The sequence below is a fragment of the Labrus mixtus genome, chromosome 3 (genome assembly GCF_963584025.1).
Source record: "Labrus mixtus chromosome 3, fLabMix1.1, whole genome shotgun sequence".
Lineage (NCBI taxonomy): Eukaryota > Metazoa > Chordata > Actinopteri > Labriformes > Labridae > Labrus > Labrus mixtus.
The window spans coordinates 23,565,786-23,583,864 of NC_083614.1; the positions used below are offsets into that span (position 1 = coordinate 23,565,786).

At 41.2% G+C, this 18,079-nt stretch overlaps 1 protein-coding gene across 2 annotated transcripts in view; it reads left to right on the forward strand.

Moving 5' to 3' along the window:
* The window catches only part of arid3a (AT-rich interactive domain 3A), a 46,113-nt gene that overhangs the window by 4,580 nt on the left and 23,454 nt on the right, over positions 1-18,079 (forward strand). For both annotated transcript variants that reach the window (XM_061033880.1, XM_061033881.1), the window contains exons 2-3: positions 9,455-10,213; positions 10,304-10,586. In XM_061033880.1, the coding sequence (XP_060889863.1) occupies positions 9,876-10,213; positions 10,304-10,586 (621 nt within the window). In that variant the 5' untranslated portion in view covers positions 9,455-9,875. The remainder of the gene's footprint in view (positions 1-9,454; positions 10,214-10,303; positions 10,587-18,079) is intronic.

The window sequence follows — 18,079 nt, forward strand, 5'->3', positions numbered from 1 at the left end:
GATCTATCCTGGTACTGGTCTGCCTGGATACCAGTACACAGCTGCAGCACATATGACACACTGACACGTCCGTCAAATCCGAAGCATTTGTATTTTATATTTGAGTCTGCCAGCGCTGGCAGCCTGCCCAAACAATCAAAGGCTAATTTAATCAGATCGGTGCCAAAAGATTCCCCTGAGAGCACAAATAGCTGTCCGATTTTATTAGCCACCGCTCAGGCACATGAAACTTTTTATTAGCCACCGCTCAGGCACATGAAACTTTAATCCACATCTAGCGCAGGGGGTGATCGTTTCTCTTTTTTGACTCTCCACGTCCAAAACACTGAGCTCTTTATTTTAGATTTCCCACTCATCCATCACCTCTTTGCAGACAAAAGACTTGATTGTTAAAGATCACAATGCCATGACGTGTCTGCACAGTCACCATATAAACCAACACGTTAATCCAGTTTGGGACATTCAGACCATTCAATGAAAATGCTCCCCCCACCACCGGCACCACCACAACCCCTCCTCCCTCATACTAGAGGAACTACCATCATACCGTCAGTGTAGAGTTACAATAGCAGAGAGCTAAACTATGCGAGCAGCAACATGCAGACTCCTGTCTCTTGATTCACATTTTTTTTTATGGCCAACTGTCTGTTAACACACACAAGGAATTTGAGTTTGTGTTGGTGGGCTTCTTCAGGAAGCAAGGAAGCAGCACAGGTATAGAAACATTGATTATGTACTAGAAGTGTATGAAATATTTGAAGCAGTTTAACGTAAAACTCATTCATTCAACTTGTATAAATACTTTTTCGGGAAATCGGTTTCTCCTCCACAGACATCTCCAGTTCTGTTTAAAGTGACTGATCACGCTGACAGAACACTTTAGCGTTAAATCAAACAGGAATGAATTTGAAATGTACAGAAAACTCACAAAACAAATTCACTGAAGCACAAAAGCCCTTCACTAGCTAACAGTGCTCAGAGAATGAATCATTAAACCAATAATAAGTTAGCATTGTTGCACCTTATGTTCCCTCTTTTTGAAGCCAAGGAGTTTGTTCAATGGGTTTTGGTTAATGATGACTGAAATTAAGGTCTGTGCTGACTTTAGAGATACATTCATTTTACACTAGCCCATCAAATAACCAACTCGTGAGTGTTAAAAGGAACATGCCAACATGTTGAAAAGACGCGGTGGGGGACTATCTGGGTTGGTTAATATCTTTAAACCAGGGCTGTCCAAAGATTGCTATTGTTACATGTTTGAGATTCCATTATTTTGCTTCTTTTTTTTTTTTAAATCGTTAGAATTGTATTTACTCATTTTTGTACTATCTAATGCTGAGAGTACTTTACTTACTGTTTGAATTCAGTCCTGCTTTTACTTTGAAATAAAGTATAGACCATGTGGTAGATCGAAGGTTAGTTCATTTACCCACGGAAAAAGGAACTCGCTACAGGTCAAAAACTGAATGAAAACCACTTAAAGGAACGATGAAAAAGTGAAATGTTTGATTTGATAAGGTGGATGTTACTTTTCAACTGAGCTGTAAGAGTTCTTCTTAAGTGAAATGAGACTTAAAAATATGCAGCCGTGTCGATCTTTCCCATTACTGTGACCACAGGGAGACACTGAGGAGGAGAATCCACAGACAAAATAGCAAACAATTCATCCCAATTAAAAAAAAGAAAGAAGAATGCATTCATTTCATACCTTAACTAGTTAATCCTGACAGCCCCACTTTAAACTGAGAGCAGGCAAATTGAAGGTGACGTTGAAGGCTTGCAACTTTGGCGTAGTTTATTAATACTTGGGCTTTCCTAGCAATTGCAATTATTGTGGTAAAAATAGCAAAACATGTCATTATGCTGGACTTTAGTTTGTCTCGTAGCTTGTTTTTTTCTATCATCTGAACTCCAGTGGTAAAAATCCAGCTGTCTTACTGTTAACCTACAGAAATAAATCCAGACAGAACCTCCTTGTTTTTATGTAGTAGACATTTTGTCAAAATGGAATCAGAAATTGTGATTGAACTTTTGAAGTCCAGGACAGCTTACTAACTGTAGGTGGACTAACATCTCAGCTGGAACAGAGTTCAACATGAAGACACACTGACGTAAGGAGTCCAGTGTTTCCCTAGTAATGTCAGCATTCACTTTCTTTTAAAACAGCCTGTGTTTCTCCAGCAGAGCTGTCAACACAAGAGATTTATGTTTGCTCTCATAATAATTCAGTCTCCATGTAAAGAGAAGCTGTAACATGGCTGAAGCATGGGGAGGTCAATATCCACCAGCAAGGCAGCAAACATTTCAGCTGAATCAGCAGAAAGCTTCTTTTTTTTTAACTCTTTATCTGATGACTTTTCCTGTCTTTAGAGGAAGTTCTTCCCTACGGCACAGAATAATGTTCCCTATGTGTACTCTGTCTGACAGTCTTTAAGACACACACACACACATACAAACACATACACACATATATCCCTATATAAGAGAGTTGTCTCAAATAAATCAATCATCATCAGCCTGCAGCGCTCAATGATTCTCCAATGCCTCAGTAATGAACATAAATGGTGCTTTATACTCATCTAATAATCCAATCCAACAATACACTCTGAAGTTACACATCTGGAAGAAGAACATGAAGTCCTTTTTTCTGTCTTTTTTCACTCATTTCAGTGTGAAAAACATTAAATAACACTATTTACTACAGCAAACACTGTATGGTGAAGCCAAACAGTGTGTCACGCCATTTACCAAAAGTCATTTGCGGCAATCTTCTTTCCTACAGCTGACTCTTGTTGCTTGATAGATAGCCACAGATCTCCATGCAGAGAAGTGGATCAGTGGATTATTTTTGCTCTATGCCCGCTTAATTTATGGCATAGCTGGGGCTAATCAGGTTTGGCTCACTGTGAGAGGTCAGCGGAGAGAGTGCGTGACGAGCCTGTGCGACACTTCCTCAATGATCTAGTTGTTGGTGCAGTGGGGCTCAATGGAGCCTGTGTTATTGCCTTGAGAAGTAATACTGCAAGGAATGTGAGAGAGGGTCACATAATCAAGACCAGCACCACTGACCGACTTCTTGTTTTATGCTTCCTTTTTAGTAGAAAGGATCATGAATGGCTTCTGTTTGGCTTCTCCATGCACAGTGACTCTTTAACTTCTGTCTGCTAACCAGTGGTGACAAGAACTAAAGTTCAAAAACAAAATGAATGCCAACAAATCCCTTGATATAAGAATAAAGCACCAATATTTGTTTTTAAATTAAACGGAATTCAATTTGATATAAACCCAATTTAGGATTGAAATCGTAATGTATTTCATTTTTAAAGCAATGCTTGCATGCAGAGCGACTTTAAAGTTCATTTCCCCAAACTGCCCCGTTGTAGATTTATCAGTAACCTCTCCTTGGAAAACGGAGACACCACCCTTGCTTGATTTTAGCTGAAGGAAAGAGCCCAGAGCCGTTAATTTAAGCACATTATGTCTTCGTGCAAAGCAAACATTGTTAGCGGTTTGTTGCTGTTTTTCTGTTGAAGATAAGACAATATGAAAGCTGAGAAATTTACATGTTAAGATACTTTATTTGCTCTTGAAGGTATTTATGTAAACACGGACGTAAACAGAAATTAACTTACAAAGAGCTTGAAGTTAGAAAGTTAGAAAGGCGTGGCTGTCTTTTCCCCCTCAGGTCCTAGTATTTTTATTTCCATTTTATTAGATGTTTTGAGGGGGCTATTTTAGTCTTTAGAGACAGAACAGTGGTCAGAGTCGGAAAGCGGGGAGAGAGAGAGAGAGAGAGAGAGAGAGAGTGGGGAATGAAATGTGGGAAAGGAGCCACAGGTTGGACTCAAACCTGGGCTGCCCACTTCAAGGACCACAGTCTCTGTACATGAGGCCCACAAACCAACCGCTAGGTCACCAGCGCCCCCCAGGTCCTCAGTAGTTTGATTCTGTTATCAATGCATGCATTGACCCTATGTTTTGCAAGCTGCAGAACACTTAGAGTTTGTAGATCATTCTTTCTAAAGCTCCTTTAAAAAAAAAAAACATATCTTATTTTGGAGTTATTATCATTCTGCAATTGTTCAGTGCAGTATTCTGTATCTTTGTGACTAAACTGATATCTGTGTTCCAGGATTGGATGACTTATCAGTGTCATAACAGCTACCGACTTAAGTACCAAAAAAACAAAAAAGTATTATGTTTGTTCAAGAATGTTTGTCGATAGCATCAGTACAGAGCCTGTTACACCGCTAACATAGCCACAAGTACACACTGACACATGCTGCATGACAACAGTGCTGAGTGATGTGATAAAACCTGACAACAGACTTCCATCCACACGTTCACTTATCATAGAAATCACCTGCAGAGTACACGTCAGGTTTTGAGTCTTTCATTCGAAGCAAGTGTGGCAGGACCACGAACACAGCAGCTAATTTGATAAAGAAAGAACAGAACAGCAAGAAAGACAAGCAGAGACTCACACTACATCAGCACGCTCTAGCACCTCCCACACCGATTTACATTTAATCTATAGGAAGTGGAGCCGAAAAAGAGATCTCTCTAGAAGGATATGAAAATCATTAACCACTGAGAATCTGGTTCTCTGTGATTTACCCATCAAGCAAAACAGGTTCAATTTAATGCCTTGAGATGAATAATAATAACAATAATCTTATTATAATTTGCTCATTCAGCACATAAGATGAAAGGAAAACTTTATTTGCTTTAGATTCAAGAAAGGTACCTGCATCAGGGCTTGAACAACCCTCAGAGTGAGCACCTCACTGTTTAAGCCCAAGAGGATTTTCAGCTCCTTTTTGCTGCACGATGAAATCTATTTTACAGCACACATGTTGTGTTCCACATGTTAGGATTATACAAACACTGCCGTGGGGTTTTGAGTTATAAAAAAAGGCCACAATTAGTCTAGCATGGTTCTTTGCAGTAGAGAGCTTCACTGCTCTTTCTAGAGTCCATTTAACAAACCTAATGTCTATGCAGGTAGTTAGACGTACATGTGTGTATATATGTGTGTGTGCATGTGTGTGAGGTGCTGTGGGTCTCTTTATCTCGTTGGAATTAGACCCTTAGCTCTGGTTCTTATCGCTCAGTGTTTGCTCAGACCTTGCAATCTTCTGCCTCTCAAAAGTGGGTTAAAAAAAAAAAAAGAAGAAGAGGATTAACCCTTTAGCTCTCATTCCGCCTTCTTCCAGCCAACTCTCAAAGTTTCTGTCCTGGTAGCTCCTCCTCCTGCGCTGCCACAAGTCCCCCCTGCCACCTAACCCACATGGCCGGCGTCTCTTTAGCCAATTAAGGTGTTAAAGAGGGTCTTATAGGGTCTTATAGACTGCTCTGCAATATGAGAGATGGTCTATAAGGTCGTATCATGTGAAGCTTTTTACCGCAGTGTTTTACACATTTTACGTCTTCCATCCCAATGAGGTCAGAGATCAATGTTACAGAGCAGGTGACGGTTAGGAAGCAAATTGAGTGTGTGTTTATCATTTCGGATGGAAAATATGAATCAATTAAAGAGAAAGTGTTGGACCTCTGATTGGTTCAAGGAAACCTTAACTCAAAGTTTGCTTTTGCTTTGTTATTATTTTGGATAAGCATAGGTAGTCATCATCGTCTTGGTGAAGTTTCAAAGTACTCATCCTGAAACCTGCACGTGGAAACCCTTTAAAGAGGGGTTCTCAACTGGTCTAGCGTCAGAGGACAAACAAATTTCTGATATTTTTCAACCAATCGGATTTATTTAATGCAGGTTGTGCGGTTTGGACTGCAGACGGTACAAAAGTTAAAAGTTCTTTATTTACTAATCGACAAAAGAAAATTCTAAAAACGACTCCACGACCCACTTTTGGGTCCCGACCCACAAGGTGAGAACCACTGCTTTGAAAGATCTTCACAGAGGAGCTTGCCACTGTCCTGAGGGAATTCGATTTTCAAGAGTTGACCCAAATATTACACTGGTAATGTACCACTTTGGTTACTGTACTATACAGGACCACAAGGGGGTTTTAAGGGGAATTCTTCCATCCACCTCTGAAGCTGCTTGGTTTCTGCTATACTATGAGTTAGATATTAAATGTCTTATCACTCCAGCCAAGGTCTAGTTATTCATATGGTGTGAGAAGGAGATACTAAAGGGAGCTTTCGGCCCATTTGCACAACAAACAAACTCAGAAAGGTTCAGGTCTCTGTACTACCAGCTTCCTAAAGCATTATTTTGACACCGTGTGTGTTAATGAGTATCATTGTGTGACTGCTCTGCTCTCTGGAAATGCTGTGTTTACACAAAGCATAGGGGTCTTCTCTGTCTTTGGTTTGTAGTCTGCATCTAGTTCTGTGTTAATAAAAGGTTTTTATAAGCATCAAATCTTCCCCCTCATTTGGGGAAGCAGTGGGAACATGTGTAGTGGTGCAATGTAATTTGCACCATTTATATCTGAAATCATGTTGCCTGAGACGAATAGTGACATGAAACAAAGAGACCACTTCTGCTTCTCTCTGCAACGGAAGAGTCCACATAAGAGCTTTGTTGTAATAACTTATTTCTTTGAAATGACAGATATGTGAGGGATGGGGAAAGAGGGCAACATATCTTTTTATTTGCACACAAGTTTGGCTACCTGACATGTTAAGTAATGTATTTTCCACATTCAAACAGAGCATGTATGAGCTGTTCTAAAGTGAATTTGCCTGTGTCACTTAATGCAGAATTAATTGACTCTCCTTTGGTGCCATCCATGTTTCTCTGTGTCCTTCTGAACCCAGTGTCATTTTTTTTTCTCACAGTAAGTAGGACAGAGAAAGGTTGTCTCTCAGTCAGACCAGATCCAGTTAGGTATAGGATATTTTAATCCTGCTTATACTGGTCCTATTCATTATCTGACAACTGCAGCCCTTCAGTTGTGCCTCTATCGCCTGTAAAGAATGTAATGAATCAATATTGAGTATCTGTCGGCTGCCACGCTGCATCTGCTCAGTCAGTTGTCACTTCCTTCACCCACTGAAGAAACACAAGTTTCACAGCTCTTGTTTCCTTGCGCAACATTTTGGGTACATACAGCCATAGCATAGTGTTTGTTCTTGTGCATGCTGTGGTGTAGAATTGTTGCGTGAATAGGATGCCTTCATACACTCTTTTTTTACAGTGTGTTAAGTTTTATTTAACACCTTTGAGGCTCTTTGCTGCATCGGCAGAACTTTGTGCTTATACATTTCATCTTGTGGTTCAGACATCTGACTAACTGTTTGCTGATTGCAGCAAGTTTGGTGTTTAATTGAGAATGGGCTTTTTTTCTTTTCTTTTTTTTCCAGCAAATCCTCTTGTTGATTCTTCCTTAAGACGGAAATATAAGATGTAGGTCTTTTTCAGGTTCAGGTTACTTTATTTGTACACATAAGTAGATTTGGTTGCAGGGATAGTCACATATACTGAATAAAACATAGACAATACATTTAAAGTGCAAATGCATGGTGCATGGGTAAAAGTGCAGAAGTGCATAAAGTGCACAGTTTCCAATCATACAAAGGATTACTCATTTTAGGTAACTCTTGATGTTTAGTGAATATAAATGTACTTTTTTTTAAAAAGGATCCCATATTTGTGTATATTCCCCCCTGATTTGAATAAAAATTGGGTTAATATGTACCTTTTATTACATATATATAGATATGTACAGCTGTAATAAGGGTCATATATATATATATATATATATATATATATATAGGGTCAGTATAGACTCAAAACAGTCTGATAATTCTTGAAGAAATATTCTCAAATGTGTAAAATAATCACATTTAGAATATGTACTGTCTCTTCAACAATATACTTTATTCTCTATCTTTATAACTGTGGTTTTCCAGTGACCTAGAAACTAAATATCAGAACATTGTGGTTGGTAAGCTTGTAACACTGACAAAAACACAACTTTAACCCTTAATTCATTTATTTATGCATTGTCCAAGTCCAAATCTGGAGTCTTGAGAATATCAGGGCAGCTGGTGGTTCCTCAAGTCTGTCCTGTATTAGTCAGTGTATCTGAATGAGTTGAGGCATACATACAGTCACTGCTGCCTCCTGTCATGACTGGTCCCACAGCGGGTCTGACACCTGCACTCAGAATTAATTTCCCCACATGTTCTTGACTCTGTGTGCTGCTCTTATCTCTGACTGACTGATGGGAGAAACATTTTCAACATGTACTTCGGAAACAGAGGGGGCAGGATCTACCGTTACTCTCCCTGTAGTGAATGTGTACGTATATGTGGCATCAGTGGTAACAGACACCTTAGATACGAGAATGGTGAGATCTTGCATATAAAAGAGTCTGATTTTTGTTAGAGCTGCAAGATTGTGGTCTGCAGAATTGTGGTACAGACAGCCACATTGTCATGGCTTTAATGTTCCTTCCAGTAAAAAACGTTTTGCCAAAATGATCATCCCTGCTCATCGTGAGTCAGAAAATCTTTTGAAATGATCCAAATATGATTTATTCTGTCATATTGTGCAACCGTATTTTGCATACCTAGGCACTAGTTTGTTAGAGGAAACTTTCCGCCCACATCAGGTGATTAAAAAAAAATCCTCCCTGTTTGTTTCTTATTAGTAAAATACATTTCAGGGGAAAACTCAGCAGTCATACCTGAGCTAAGTCTAACCTCCGAATATGAATGGTGTCTGCCTCGAGACAAAGCTGTCTGACGCTGCTTATTTTCCCTCTTGGGCTGTTAGTCATGTAAGCTGTGAGCCAACCAGGTGAGGAAAGTGGCAGTTCTCTCTGTGATTTCACTTCCTCTTAATGTTGAGGTTGAAGTCTTCTGTCCGGTGTGAGCAGCTTGTAGAGTCTAATTGTGTGAGCAGCGCTGCACATGTTGCACAACAGACAATTGACACATGGGCTGGATGTCGAAGCTTCATATGGATTTCACACTGAAATGTAAAAGCAGTGAGCAAAATTTGGCATTTCATCATTGTTTCAATTTTTTTCAATTTTCACTTGTGATTATAATTTACAAGCCTGTTCTCGTGGTCACCGCTCTCGTTTTCTGCTCTTCTGCAACTCTTAAAAAGTGATACAGTGATAGATCTAGTTTATCTAAAAACATGATGTTCTTTGTTGTGTCATCCAGCAACGTTGCCTAATTCTCTTATTGAAACAAAGGAACCATAAATAACACACACAGAAAAGACTGTTCTCTCGACTTATTTGAACAATATGAAAACAGAGCAGAGCGTTTTAGAAATGTCCAATTCTGTGACAAACTGAATGGAAAGTTGAGGTTTTTAAAAAAAAAAAAGAGACATATTTGATTAACGTGCTGCTTTGAGGGGAAAGTCAACGAAAAAAATATTTTACTCTTCACCTGAAGGAAACGGTTTTAGCAGACGGGGGAAGTAGCAGTCTGACAGTTTTTTTTTTCTTTCTCTCCCCTTTAGGTCTTTGTAGTGTCTCGCTACACTGTTGTCCTGCCGTCTTGGCTTCCAAAACTTGTGCCTTTTTGAACGCCGTGCACTCTAGCTCTGCTACCGGCCTCAGTTTCCCCCTGACTGCAGGAAAACCCATCGAGACAAGAGAGAGGCCTCTGTCTCCACCATAGCTGCTACTGACCGCTGACTGCATGTCTCAGAGCTCTGAGCAACCCCCCTCCTCTTCCTCCTCCTCCTCCTCTTCCTCGTTCTTCCACTCCTCCTCAAGGACCCACATACCCAAGCAACTGTAGCTGCTTCAGTAAAGGCACGTTTGGCGATCTCCTCTCCCTGGACAAAAGGATTGACCGTCGTCCCCCTGCCTGGGCCTTTCATTGGTTGCTCCTTCAGCGGGGGAGGCAGCTTTAACGCCGAGCCGCTCTCCCTGGAGATGAAGCTGCAGGCTGTCATGGAGAACCTGCATAGGCAGCAGAGGGCCAAGCTGCTAATGGAGCAGCAGCTTCAGCAGCAAGCAGCCGCACAGCACACTCAGATCCGCACAGGTGGAGGAGGAGGGGACGAGCCGATGGGGAGCCCGGCCCCTGAGGCAGAGCAGGCCCAGATGGCAGCTCTGGCGGCCATGCGTGCGGTGGCTGCTGGGCTGCAGAGGGTTTCAGATAGTCCCATGTCAGAACGCAGCAGCAGCGGCGGCGAGGATGATGATGATGACAATGATGAAGGGCCAGAGCATTACAAAGACATGATGGGGTCGGATGAGGAGGAGCAGATGTAAGTACTTTATCTACTTGATCAGGTAGCCCTCAAACGTTTTCTTCTCTACTTCTCTTCATTTATACAAATCTGTTTTTCATCTCACAGTAAGCAGAAATGGGACGAGGACGACTTTGAAGGCGAGATGGAGGAAGACTTCGACGACGACTTGGCGGAAGAGGGTCTGCCAACCGGCCACAGTGCAGTAGCTCCTGGTAAGGGTATCCTCCTGCTGCCCCACCGTCAGCTGCATCCGCACTCTCAGCTGCTAAAAGCCCGCCCCAGCGTCGACCAGGAGCCCCGTGTCGCCATCCTCCCTCCGCACGCCACTCATGGCCACCTGAGTGCACAGGACCACGGAGAATGGACCTACGAGGAGCAATTCAGACAGGTAGGATGCTGGTGTTTTACTTCATTCATCTGATTTTCCTCTGCTTTTATTTGTACTATGATGTATGTTCTTCTGTATCTCTTATTTTGATGTAAGTCTTTGACAAAAGGTGGAAAAGAACATGTTAATGAATTATAGATCAACTTAAAAGTTTGTGTGGCCACATGACGCTGTTAGATCCGTGAAAGAAGTGGTTCTAAAAAAAACGATTTTTCTTAAGATTTAGCTTGGGGCTCACTGACATTTGACATTTCCTAACTTATATGACCAAAGAGTTTGAAAAAAAAGTCATTTCCTGTCACGAATAGCGCTGCTTGCTGAGGAAGAGAAGCCAAGGGCAGAGGGAGGCGATGGGGGGGGGCGGGGGGGCGGTGGCTCAGGCAACATTTTAACAGCTTTACCATGCAGGCGTTTACTGTAAACATGCTAGTGGGCTGGATATTATGAGGGAGGCCCCAGTGGAATAAGACGGGCTGTTTACGTGAAGAGATTTAAGTCTGTCAACAGCTAAGTTTAGATGGAGGGCTGCTGGTGAGAGACTCATGAGCAGTAAAGTCCCCTCACTGGTGGCTACTTATGATAGAAAAACTCAAGTAGTCAGTGTTTAATGCTGCATTTCTTCGCTTTTTTTTTGTGCCTCATTTGCCACATTAATGGTGTGCGTGTGGACAAATCAGAATCAGAATCGTTTTTTATTGCCAAGTACATTTACACAAACAAGGAATTTGACTTGGTGTATTGTAAAAAACAGTTAAAGGAAATAAAGCGAAAATAGCAAGAACTTAAATAATAAATAATAAAATATGGAAGGAAATGTTAAAGGTCCCATATTATGCTTTTTTCTGGTTTTATATGCTCTTTAGTGTGTTTTCCAAGTGTCCTGTGCATGTTTAGGCACATCTATGTGCAAAAATTCAAACTTCTCCTACGTCCTCCTGTTAGCTGCAGCCTTAGCCGCATGTAACGCTCGGTTCTAGCCCCCCTCGATAAAAGTTTGTCAGTGCGGCGTCATTGTCAGTGTGAGATCACTGATCTAAGTCCATTGGCTCGTTGTGGCAAGCCCTGCAGCTCATGTTGAAATTTCCGAGAAGCGTGCTGAGCAACTGACCAATAACGACAGAGCGGATCGGCAGACCAATCAGAGCAGACTTGGCCCACATGGGGTCTAACAGTGGGAGCTCAACAGAGTGCAGCTGACGGACTCAGAGTGTAGAGGGAGCAAGGAGGAGCAGTACATGAAAACAGACACTTTTTTCGGACTTTAGCTATTGTGAACGTACAAAAGTAGGTACATAGATTAAATATACGGACCCCAAAAAGGGCAGAATATGGGCTCTTTAAGATGAAAATGCCCTCCACTTTTATAAAAAATCAAAAGTTTGAGAGATACTGAAACATCTTGTTAATATCTTTTATTGAATCTTTTCAATAATGAATCGATAACCTGCCTATGATTTTGTTCCAAAATACTTTAGCTAGATTAAATGATGTCATCTCCAGAGCCCCCATTTAATGTAAAAGCAGCACATATGATTCAATGGAAGCTGCTTTCTTAAAGCAAATGCTGTCATGTTTGGTAGCAATATTTCCACCCATAGAACAACATGTGTGACGGTATGAGCAGCAGTTTATTTTCTTTATTAATCCTGATTTTGGAGTTGTTTGTCAGTGTTTTATATGAAGCCCTTATTATGTTAGAGGCAAATTAACCTCAGTAGAAGTCACGCTGGCTACATGTGCTTCATTTTTAAACCCAGCCACAGGTTCTGTAATTTCAGGCCTATTTCATGTAATTAAAGAGTGTAGGGAATAAAACTGCCCTGAAAAGCTGTGCTCTGTTTCTCGAAATAGTGCGCCCCTCCCTCTGTAAAATTCTTTGTGTGAACAGTTGGTGGTTTTCATGTGTCAGGGAGGACATATAGTGCTTTTTTATCATGACATGTCAGTCAGTCACCGACGGTTATGTAATCGAGAGAGCCAGTATCGTGGCTGTTAAGATAGTGTTTCCCAATCCATTGTTGATTAAACGTATGTAACGCCTGTACAGCTCCTCCAGAGAAGGAGCAGAAACTATAAACCGTCATTTCAAGCCCTCTGTGTTTTAAAATGATAAAAGAAATAGAGCAACAGCTGCCACATCTGTTTTCAGAGAGTCGCTGCTCCCATCCTCCTTACTGCTCAGAGGCTATAATGTTGTCAATCCAGAATTTCACTCCTGCATATTATTCACACAGGGTGAATTTTAGGGCTTGGATGATTACGGTGATTAGTAATAATTGCAGCTTTTCCCTCTGAATCCTCCGCCAAAGTGCTGTGTCTGCAGTGGGTAAAGCAAAAATGACAGACCTGTTATGAGGAAGACGGTCCCTCCCCTGATAATTCTAACCACATGCAAAATCAAACTCAGTGATTTCAGTCTTAATTTGTATTTAGTGGGTGCCATTTTTCTTCTGCTGCTTTTTTTTCCATCCGAAAGTACCATTAGTGGTTTCTTCTCGTCATGTGAAATGGACACAGTACAGAACTGACTATCTGATGCATTCTCAGTGCAAACGTCCACACTCCCTTTGCTCTTTCAGGAGGTTAAGGGTGTTAAGAATTGTAAAACCTTCAAATCATATTGAAAGTGTGAATTATGAATGAAAGTACACATTTGACTTTTGCATCTCTCATTTATCTCATTAAAAAAAAACAGAAGCACACTGTCTTTTATATATTTTACAATGATATTTTAAAACATCATAAACATTTATATGCATTCAAAGCTAATAAATATTCATCTTTTGTTGTTGACTGCTGTACCTATTAGGGCGCATTGGCACTAGGCTCAGTGGCCCTGGATGTTGCCGAGACACGGTTGTCCAAGGTTTTTCACTGTGCAAAACAACACAACAAGGAAAAAGCTACAACAGGACCTCTCACAACTATTCTTAGAATATAGTGTAATATATTCATACGCATTCATTATTCACTATCCAGCTGCTGCAGTTTAAGCAGACGTGTGAAGAAGCATCATTTATATGCATCAACCCGAAAACAGACAAGCTGAGTCATATCCCTTTAAGAGAAATTAGTTCATTGTGAATGTCTGAGTTTTCTTTACACTCAAAGGACTAAAGGAGGGTCTCGACTGTTAGATTTTGGAGATAACAATCATGGGCAGTAAAGTGGATCACGCATTGTCAAAGCAGAATCCTTTTAAAACTGAATAAGGCCTCAAGCTATCAATGATACAAACATTTTACACTTCCATGTGTTCTGGAATTAAATGTGTGTGTGTTTTTTTGGAGGTCACAGGGCGGGGAGGAAGGGGTTAACGCGGTACAGTTTATTTTGGGCAGGTGGGTGGAGGCTGTTGGAATGTGCCTGAGGGAGGGTGATAATGTGGCCACTACAAACTCCAGATCCTCAGCAGAAACCCTGCGTGCCTCTATCAGTCTGCTGCAGTCAGATGTCTTCCCAACGGAGTAATGTCCTTTTCTTTCTTCAGCCAGTTCCTTTATAGAGCACAGTATAGCATACAATGTCTATAATGTGCACAACAACTACGGACCCTGACAATGTCCACAGTACCTCTTCTTAAAAAAACACTTAAGGGGCAAAAACAGGGAGACTTCCTTCCTTTAAAAGAGAAATTGAAAAGACAGAGGGGGAGGTAAAAGAGAATATGTGTGGGAACAAGTAACCCAACATCACACTCATAACAAGTGGAGTACTAAAGGAATGAATCCATATTAGAAAGAACATTAAGTCTAACCAGTGAAAGGAATTCAACATCAAATATTCAGTGAAAAATGTCCATGAACAAGTTCATTCATTTTTTAACTCTACCTGGGTCAAAGGTGCCATGTCAGTGAGGAAACATCTCACGAACTCCACTTCAGGTGTTTTTTTTGCCCTGAGGCTGTGTGAGTGTATCAGCCAAGGCCCAATCTGCATTCCTGCTGGTTAAGTCGGTCACCTTCCTCTCTCCACACTCTCATATGAAGGGTCAGACTAAATCAAGCTAGGACACACTGTCTGTTCCAATGTTCAATTACCCTGTGGTTAAAAGTGAATTAATGAAATTATTAAAGGTGCTGTGCCAGTGGTGTCATATATGTCAGAGTGTGCAGCATTAAATTAAGGACACGGTTTGATACACATATCAAATTATGCCAGCATCCTTGAATTATTTTGGAATTGAAACTGATTTGCTTTGCTGGTGGAGTGTCCTTTCAAAAGAGTTATTTCAGCCCTCCCCCAAACCTCGAGCTGGCCCCATAAATCATCACCCTCTCAATGTCCATATCAATATCACTCCTTGCATTGAGCTCTGCATTTTTACATTTTGTACACACTCCTTTTAAGTTGATGGTACAAGAGCTATCGTACGACCAATAAGCTTGCATGCATCTGTCGAGATCAACCAACATTCAAATGCTGAGAGGTTTGGAAAGAGATCTATTTCCTCCCCCCCCCCGTGATAAACAGACATACATACATTTTATCAGGCCAAGCTATAACAGAGAAAAACTTGCATATGGACAACAAAAACTGTTAGTTACTAAGAGGAGCAGTTCCTAGGAAACAGTCTTTGTTCATCCTTCAGTCTTTTGCTTCTTTAGTTTTGCTGCTTCACCTTTGCTGATTAGCATGTCACATCCACACTGCCGATATGCTGCTTGTGTTTCTATGTGTATCCCGCGAAAGTGGCTACGTAGGCTACATTTACTAGCCTAACCTTCCTTTTCAAGCCTGGCATGAAGATGTTAGCTAAACAAATTGGCTTGCTTGCTGGACTCGTTCTTTGATTTATGTTGAATAATGATGATAAATAAGACAAGTCATTATCAATTCATTGTTATCGCTGCTTTTTTTTTTGCATCGATTCGGTTCTTAGTTGTTGTAAGTATTTAGAGACCAAGCTAAGTATTTTCTTTGGACCCGGAAAGTCCGTTGGATCTCCTTAAGTTGGGCTTTTACAACGACACTAGACAAACAACGTCCCTGAGTGGGGCTGTCTCTCTTCCCCCACGCTGTGGCAGGGCTCACAGTTGGACAGGGAGGGGGGTTCACATGGAAAAATACATATGAAAATGTTGAGCCTCAGAGGGAGTTTGACTACACTCGACTTCACTCAGAAAGTCATAACTCAATGATATATTCACTAAAGATAAATGTGTATCTGCATTTTAATGTCTAAAATGTCACATATTATACTTTTAATTTATCATGTTTGTGTCCCAGGTACACTGTAGTTTTCTGGCTTCAGAGCAGCTTTTTATCCACGAAACATGTGGAATTACCGTCTGGTTTCATTAATGTGAAGCCTCTTCGATGCTCTGGTAAGGTGTCCCACTCTGCTGCCCTTTTTTTTATTTTTTTTATAAACAATATCCTCCTCAGGCCAGAACTGGTCCAGAGGCCATGCCAAGCCTTTGAAGTCTCCTCTCCTGTGTCTCTGTCTGCTTTAAACACCAGCAGCTGGGCAGATGGAGCCCAGATGGACAGTAAAGTAGGGACGTCTTTAAAAATTCATGGCACTCACCATGATCAGGGCGAATGGAGGGGAGCTGGCATTAAACATTAAATTGCTCACACACACACACACACAATGTGGGAGTTGGGGGAGGGGTCTGTTACTGACTACAGGAAGTGTAGCCTGAATGAGAGCCAATTGGGAGTGACACTTATTGGGATTGCCGGTCGGGTTTTTGCTGATACAGCTGTCTGATAAGTGCTTGTTGGGTTTATATTCCTCAGTGGTCTCATTCAGGCCTTTTGATCCACCTAAGGGTTGTATGTATGTAGAGGCTGCACCATGTATTTTTTGCATTTTAAATGACGTGCATTTTTACAGCTGTGGATTCGTTTAGGTAAAACAAATACTTGAAAGACAAACCTGGAATGAAATCTACTGACAGCCGCCTTGATTTTCAGAATGAATACAAACTTAATTTATGTTCCAATAGTTTTTTTTCTTACTCCATTCTCACTAGACGCTCTTACTCATTTGTTTACAATAAAACACTTTAATCTTTTTTAATCTGCTTAATTAGTTATCCTTCATATATCTCCAAATCCACACCGTCCTTTTGTGTTAAAGAATTACCCAGCTATGTCTATGCTTAATCCTGCTGTTTGCGAGACACCACTTTTGAGTTTAATCCGACCAGTTTGTTGGGATTTAACTCTCTAAGATGAGGTATAACTCCAGAGAAACAAACTATTTTAATTTCTTTAAAAGTGAATCATCTGGCCTTTTTTTTTTTTTTTCTTTAACGATGGTGTGCAGGGGTTTCATTTCATTCTTGCTGCTGTGCCTGGAGAAACCTCTGTGAGCAGCGATCTGTGTTTAACAAAAAGAAAACGGGAGGTTAATGGGTCTCATACATGACATGAAAACAAAAGGCCGGGGCAGCATGGGCGGACCACTGCAGGAGTCTTCCTGTGGCGAGGAGGAGGAAGAGCTCAGGAGGAGAGAGAGGGTAGGTGTGACTGAGGAACAGAGGGGGGGGGGGGAGTCAGTGAGTTGACTTGGCACAGCGCTTTGAATCACTGCCAAGTCAAGTGTGTACTACATGCTCATTTAGACTGTGGAGCACTGCAGAGCTTTAGAGTCAAAGGCCCCGCGTGCAGCATGGAGCTGATGTCAGAAGCTGTACAGCCAGGGGGATTCTGGAAATTGGCAGGCGCTCAATATGGAGGAGGAGAGCAGGGCTGGAGCAGGAATGTAAACAGAGATTGCGTAAAGGCTGAGGCTAGCTCTTTCTTTTTCCCTTTTTATTTGACTGTTGTGCTACGGAGTACTGATTTTATTTTGGCATGTTCTTTGATTGCTTTTGTGGTTATTCCCCCAAGCTTCCTCATTTTCACCTCCATCTGTAGGGAAATAAAAAAGGGAAATACGTTTTTGAGCCGGGGATCTTGGCACAGTTGCGTGTGAAATATGAATCTTCTTTATGATCTCTCTTTTCTTCCTTTCTAAAGAAAAAGAAAACCACTGGTTCATCTCTTTCTTGCCCTTCTCGTCCCTGAATTAGACACTCTTTCCAGTAGCCGTGTGTCTTTGCTCAAAGGCTCGTCAATAGAGCTGCACTGAATGGTTGGAGTTGTCAACACACAAAGGCACTATGTGACATCTTTTCATATGACGACCTGGTGAAAGGAATTCATGTGAACAAAAGCAATTCATGTGTGCCATTGCCTTCGCATGCTTTTGAAAAGGTAGCGTGTGTTGAAAGCATTTATTCTTGAAAGAATCAATTAAGAAATTGCTCAAACGCAGACAGAGACACATTTTTCAAGGTCTGAATCCCATCTGCTTGATCAATAGCTCGAACTTTATGAGGAGCAGGGTACACATCTCTGACATTGTGTCATAGAAGACCCTGTGAATGCTTTGATCCATAATCTTTGACTCACTTTTGACCCGTGTAACAATGCTGCAGCAGCACTGTCCTGTCTGTGTGATAATAGCTGACCTTCTGTAATTGTGTGTGTGTGTGTGC